Below are 6,963 nucleotides of genomic sequence, written 5' to 3' on the forward strand. Positions count from 1 at the left end.
CAAATGCAATAAATCACCAAAATAAAAAAATAAATTTAAAAATTATCATCTAACATACCTTAAGAGGGGATTTCTGGATTATATGCCACATGCATAAACGATGCTTAGTGGCAGGATATTCATTGGTTGCTTTAAAAACTTCAGGAACAGCAGCTTTCATTGCATGACACTGGTCAGAACCATAAGAATATGATTATGCTTTATTGCTTCAAAAAATGCTGAAACGCCCATGTATAATGACTGTTATCCTTCTTAACAAGAAGACATGCAGCAAATGTGACACATAGATCATGTTTATCCACACCGGTAAAAGGAGCAAAGATCATGTTATACCTGTTAAAATAAACACAAAATGGTCAAAAAGAATCATACAATTTAAAAAAAAACCTAAAATGGTAGAAAATATACCGATTTGTATTAAATGTAGCATCAAAGGATACAACATCTCCATTTAATTCATAATTTCTTCTAGCAGTAGCATCAGCCCAAAAAAGATTCGTTAAATGACCCTCACAATCAACATCATATGCATAATAAAATGATTCACATGTCTCATGTAAAACTTTAAACTTTTCCAGCAATATCTGTGCATCAGCCTCACCAACATAACACCTTAAATCTCTATTAAAATTCTGAAAATCATGTACCGAAGCACCAATATTGCCATAACCACCAACCTGTTCCTTCATCAAAGTAAAAGATTTACTAGTACCAATATTCACTTTAGCAGTATCAACAACATGTTAGCGCATACGATTAGTCATTTCTCTATTTGCTTTCAAAAATTGAAGACCCTCTTCAGAAGCTAACGGATGATTGTGTTTTTCCTCAAACACAGCAATAACATACTTGTCGGACCAATACGTTTGAAAACACATATTGCTTTACATCCGCACCTCCCTGAAACAGTCCTCCTACGCTTAACAATTTTACTAGAACTTTCATCTAAATTTCTAGGCAGATCATTAAAACCAGCTCTCCCACAAATAATATATTTTCTCAAAATTATTTCATCCCTATCATCTTTCATTTCAATATTCAACCTCACATTAAATCTAGACAACCTCCCATATTCCTTGTAAAATTCAATACCTTTTTCCAAACTATCAAAACTCTGATTAACCTCTGGTTTAGAAATATCACCACTATACTTTGGAATGTAATACTTATGACCACCATGTGTAATATTAAAACGCGAAAGAACAGAAATCTCACTTTCAGATAAACTGTTACCGCCATTAGATACATAATCACCTACTAAACGGCTAATATGAGACGAATCACCGCAACTGGAACCTAAAAACATATAAAAAATTCAGTCATAACAAACTAAAATATATTAATATAGCATAATTAACCAACAATCACTAACAATACACTTGTTTACAATTACAAATAAAAAGCAACATCAATGATAACAAATGTACCACATGTAAAATTAATTAATAACTACATTATCACTAATCGTAGTCAAATAATCAGTTAAGGCTTAAGACATAAGCAAATGACATTGATTCACATAAAATTATAATCACTAAAAAAATACCAATAATAACTTACAAATTCAAATACATAAGAAATAAAACTACAAACGCACTACAATCAAAGTTAGCTCACAACACATAATCACTAATAATAGTCGAATAATCAGTGAAAGTAACTATTAAATTTTACATTTAAACTACTAAATCAACTGAAAGGTATGAAACACATAAAAAGAGTTTAAAACGCAAGTAATTACCTTAATTCATAGAAATTTTCAACAAATCTGAAGTAATCGTGCTTTAGAATACCTACGAAATCAATCGATTACAAAAAATGAAAAGAAACAAGATATGAACTTAGTGAGCTCAGTGATAATCACGAAAAAAAAATTGAAGAAAGATAGAGAATGTACGGGATGCGGAAATTGATAGAGAAAACTTAGAGAGAGAAATAGTATAGAGAGAAAGAATAGAAATAAATGGTGACCTTGAAATTAATTAGACCATATAAATGTCTTCAAGGTTTTGAATTAATAACAAAATAAACGGATCGGATGAATCTTTGGGAAAAAAATAAATGGCTGTGATTTCATTCTACTTATATAATAAGAATTATTTTCATTTCAACAATTGCTTATATACATACATATATATATATATATATATATCTCAAATAAGAACTTCTTAAAATGAGAATTATGAGAACTTGTAATCTTCGTAGCTAAAGTTTGTAATTTTATAAAATTTAAAATTTTTACTTTGCACAAAATCATCAATTTCGAATTCAAAATTTTACCTTTTTAAAAGTCAGCAATTTTAATTACGAAAATTCTTACGGTTTTCAGTTTCAGAAGTTCTCTTTAGAGCACTATCATATATATATATATATATATGTGTGTGAACCTCAAATAAATTGTAATCCATAAAATAATAACCTCACTAAAATACTATTTTATGGAGTCCCAACATAATCAACACAATATATTTTTACATCTAATGAAGTAATACACTAGCTAAATTATATTTTCTCTAGTTTATAATCACTACTTATACCTATATCAATCACTAGTTTGTAATTTTTATTCTAAAATTGGTTTGTATTTGAAAATTGTCGTGTATATATATATTATATATACTGTGTGTGAATTTCAGTTCTCTTTTTTTTATTTCCTTTAATATATTTTGAAGAGATTTGAACCTGAGCAACATTTTAAACCTTTTCTTGTCAAGGAACTAGAAATGCTTATAACCTTTTTTTGCTAATTGTTTTGGACTAATTAACGTAAATCGTATTTTTTTGTGGGTCCTCGAACCAAATATTCTTTGAAATTTATAGTCAACCAAAAGCGGACAGAACTTCGATTCAGCTAATCCATACATATCACACTTATATATTCAATCTAATATTTATTTTAGTATTTTTAAGAAGATATTGTTTGAACATCTTTTTATAATTTTTTTTAATAAAAAGGTATTGTAAAAAGGTATTGCTCATCTATTAAATGCCATAATGAATTTGAGATTATTCTATAAGAAAAATGAAGGTGCTCTTGTCTTTATCTTTAACCCTCCACCTGTTTATATCGAAAACTCAACTATTGGAAATTTAGCTTTATCCAAATTTCATTTCACGAAATCAATAGGAAAAAATTCATATGAAAAAAATTATCAATAAAATTTTCTTGATTAAAAAAATCAAAATTTATTTTAAACCCCGATTTATTACACTAAACGAATTTTTTTATCTTTCACTTTCCATTTACAATAACTACAATTTTTTGTTAAGAGTACAACCTTGAGCATAACCACTGGCGTAGCTAGAAATTCGAGCCACAAGTTCAAAAATTTTGTAAAGACCAAGATGAATGTAGAAAATAATTTAGAAATATTAACAAAATATTTATAATGAACATTCTACCATAATGCACAATGGTATGGGGTCAAATCACAATTTATTACTGTAAATCTATATTTTCAAAGGAGTAAGGTAAAACTTATTATTATAACTTTTTTCCTAATTAAATTCGAACATTCAAAATTTCTGTTTTTCAAATTTCAGTGGGGTCAGTTGCCCACACAGCCAATACGCCGGAGGATAACAAGTAACAATTTCGCCCAAATTTTACCAATTAAGCTGAGCCCATACTTCACCGCGATTAGGTGAGTATGCGAATGCTATGTTTTTACTTTAATTTTGTGTATATTTTCTACTTTTATAGTCATGAATTTCTGTACCAGCAGAACATGTGAATTTTGTCTATGTTAGTCAATTTTAAAATCATAAAAACGATAAACTTTAACTTACGTATCGTTTTCTAAAATTCATATCCAATTTCAAATAATGATAAAATTCTATTTTTATTATAATGCAGTTCGAACGCAATAATATTTTACTTTATTGAGAAATTATGACGTACTCCTTAACTTTTTAAGGAAGATATTATATAAAAAAAGTCAATTTAATTATAATTTATCACAATGTTGGTCATGTACTAAATGCCCCTAGCTAGATCCCCTACGCGTATATATTTAGGCACATTGGATAAATTACACCTACATCTGTATATTAGCCCATACACTCTCGAAATTTTGGTCCCATCACTATTGCATATACATTTCAATTCATTTCGACTGTGAGATATGGAGATTTCTAAGTTAAATAATCAAAACAATGGTTCTAACAATGGAAGTACTAAGGAAAAAATGGTGACCATTTTGGTGGTGGACGATGATAGAACCTGCTTATCTCTTATTGCTAGTTTGCTAAAGGGATGCGCCTATCGAGGTGTGTATATAAACTCTATTCATTTCTTGTTTATAAAATCTGCTAATAATTCATATTTTAATTGTACGAGTTAAAAACAAGAGGAAATTATAAAAAAATTGCAGAAGATTTGGTTCATTTTGACTGATTTTTAAATTACCATCTCAAATCTTTTGATGTGGCATACTGATCTTTCTAGAATGTAGTATCAGATGCAGTCATGGACTTTTTCTAAGATCTTTAGATTTTAAATGAGCTCGTTACTTAACAGATTTTGCGTCTAATATTTTCTTGTTTTGTTTTCTCATAGTATTGACTGCCAAGGATCCTCTGGATGCTTTGCGCATCCTACGGACTGGAGTCATTAAGTTTGATCTGGTGGTATCTGATGTCCACATGCCAGGCATGGATGGGTTTGAACTACAAAGATGGATTCATCAAGATTTTCAATTACCGGTTGTATGTGAGTGTTACTATAACTGAATTTAAATTTCATTAATATATAAACGCACTTTATGAAAAATAGTTTTATCTAGTGCTATGTTAGGTATTTTTTTTATTACGGCAATTTTTTTGAACTGCATAATAAATTTTTTGTGCAATAGTAAACGATATTAAGAAGGCGGTTCAATCTTTTGGATTTTTTTTCCTCAATTTTAGTTGTACAGTTCCGTCAATGATCTTCACCAACAGACTAATCAAACTCTTGAAATTTTATTGTTAGTGATGTCAGGTGACAGAGAAGCTAGTAATCTATGCGAGGGAAGTCAGAGTGGAGCTTCCCTTTTCGTAGTTAAGCCCATTACTACAGAAGACATGAAATCAATATGGGATTTTGTGAACCAATGGAAAAAGAATCTAGCTAAAGGGAAAAACTTAGTATCTGATGATAGTTCTGCTAAGGACAATGAAGATGACACTGGTAATAAGTTATATGAAAAGAAATCGAAGCGAAAGCTTCAGATAACTGATAATGAAGATCATAATCATGGCAAAAACAGAGTTCTGAAAGACAAAGCTTTTCTAACAAAAAAGAACAAGCTTAATTGGACACCTTTTCTCCATGACAAGTTTGTAAGAGCTGTGCAGCATCTAGGGCCTCAAGGTAAGATGGTACATTTTAACAAGTCTTTCACTACAGTTTAATGATGTTGATTATGTCTCACATACTTGAATTGTCCGCGATGAATTTTTGTTGTAGGATCTATTCCGAGGAACATTGTTACCGTAATGAATGTGCCTGGACTGAGGAGGGAACAAGTAGCCAGTCACTTGCAAGTTAGTTCCTCCCCCCTCTTTTCTCCTTTTCTTCTGTGTGACGAGAATTTCTAATTCTGCTGTTCTAATGTCTTCTTTATTCTAATATTCGCAGAAGTACCGAATCGACCAAGAGAAACAGTCTGAAGCAGAACAAAATCCAGACTTGTTTAAAACACTCCAAAATGGGAAAAGGTGGTCCTCATCGTTTCTCAGCCATAAGGCACTACCTGGTTACGGACAAACTAAGCTACCAACCAATCCAGGTAATTAAATATTAGACACCATTCTGTCAGGCATTTGTTAACATGAATGAGCTTGGGTGGAAACTGTTTGATTTGTCATTCTACAGGTTTTCGCCCAAGTGGCCTAACAAACGGTACATATCCAAGTCTGATGTACCAACCACAAACACCAGAATTTTCCAGCACTGACAAGATTTGCAGTGGATTTAATTATGTCCAAACCTTGGCTACGATTCCCATGAATCAAAATGGCTTTTCTAAACAAATGCAGCCACCAAACTGCTATACTGGCAGTGGACAAGAAGTTTGCAATACATTTATTTCACAGAGAAATTTGACATCTTCTACATTGGATAATGTTCTCCCTGAGCAGCAATATGAACCTGCTGATCATAGTAACCTTTTCCTTGATGGAAGTACCTATCAATCAACTGATAAGGTTTAGTAAATTAACATAAATTTACGTTCTACTCTCTCTGATATACCACATAGTTTTTACAACTATTCAAACAAGTGTTTTAACATGTAGGTCATAAATCAAGACTGCTATGTCGGAAACAAAGACATGGCATATGCTGAAAAGGTGCCCACAAACCTTATTGAGGTATATACTTAATGTATGGTAAATTATTTAGATATCGATATATTGCTGCGTGATTATATATATTTCTCCTTTACGTGTCATCGCTTGTAGAACAACAATCAAGACCACTACTTGGGAAACAATGTTAATTTTGGAGATGCTTTTTTGGTAAACAATGACATGCCAAATGCTGACAAGGCACACATAAACCTTGATGAGGTACATACTTAATATATGTAAAATTATTTAGATATCGATATATAACTGCTTAATTGATTATCTTCAACTTTTTCCTCTACGTGTTATCACATGTAGAACCAAAATCAAGACTGCTATGTCAGAAACAATTTTGATTTTGGAGATGCCTTTCTGGGAAATAAAGACATGCCAAATGCTAACAAGGTGCACACAAACCTTGATGAGGTATATACTTAACATATGTAATTTATATATATGATATTGCAGAAAGGGTACTTAACGAACTAATTGTTCTTCTTTTGCAACTATATCTACTTCATCTTCCTATATCTACAGGGTACTGCATAATTAAGTACCATGTGTTAAAAATGAACATGAGTCTCTTATGCTCATCAACTTCAATGCTTAACTCATACTGTACATGTCACATAT

At 31.0% G+C, this 6,963-nt stretch overlaps 1 protein-coding gene across 1 annotated transcript; it reads right to left on the minus strand.

The window, feature by feature from the left end:
* Positions 1-58: 58 nt before the first annotated feature.
* On the minus strand, positions 59-4,083 carry LOC141704010 (protein FAR1-RELATED SEQUENCE 5-like; the record flags this gene model as incomplete). Its single annotated transcript, XM_074507357.1, has 5 exons — positions 4,062-4,083; positions 850-1,296; positions 409-721; positions 258-333; positions 59-169 (listed from the first exon to the last, which is right to left on the minus strand). Coding segments are annotated over exons 1-5 (969 nt in total), but the record flags the coding sequence as incomplete, so codon positions are not given.
* Positions 4,084-6,963: the final 2,880 nt, after the last annotated feature.

The sequence above is a fragment of the Apium graveolens genome, unplaced genomic scaffold (genome assembly GCF_009905375.1).
Source record: "Apium graveolens cultivar Ventura unplaced genomic scaffold, ASM990537v1 ctg7302, whole genome shotgun sequence".
Lineage (NCBI taxonomy): Eukaryota > Viridiplantae > Streptophyta > Magnoliopsida > Apiales > Apiaceae > Apium > Apium graveolens.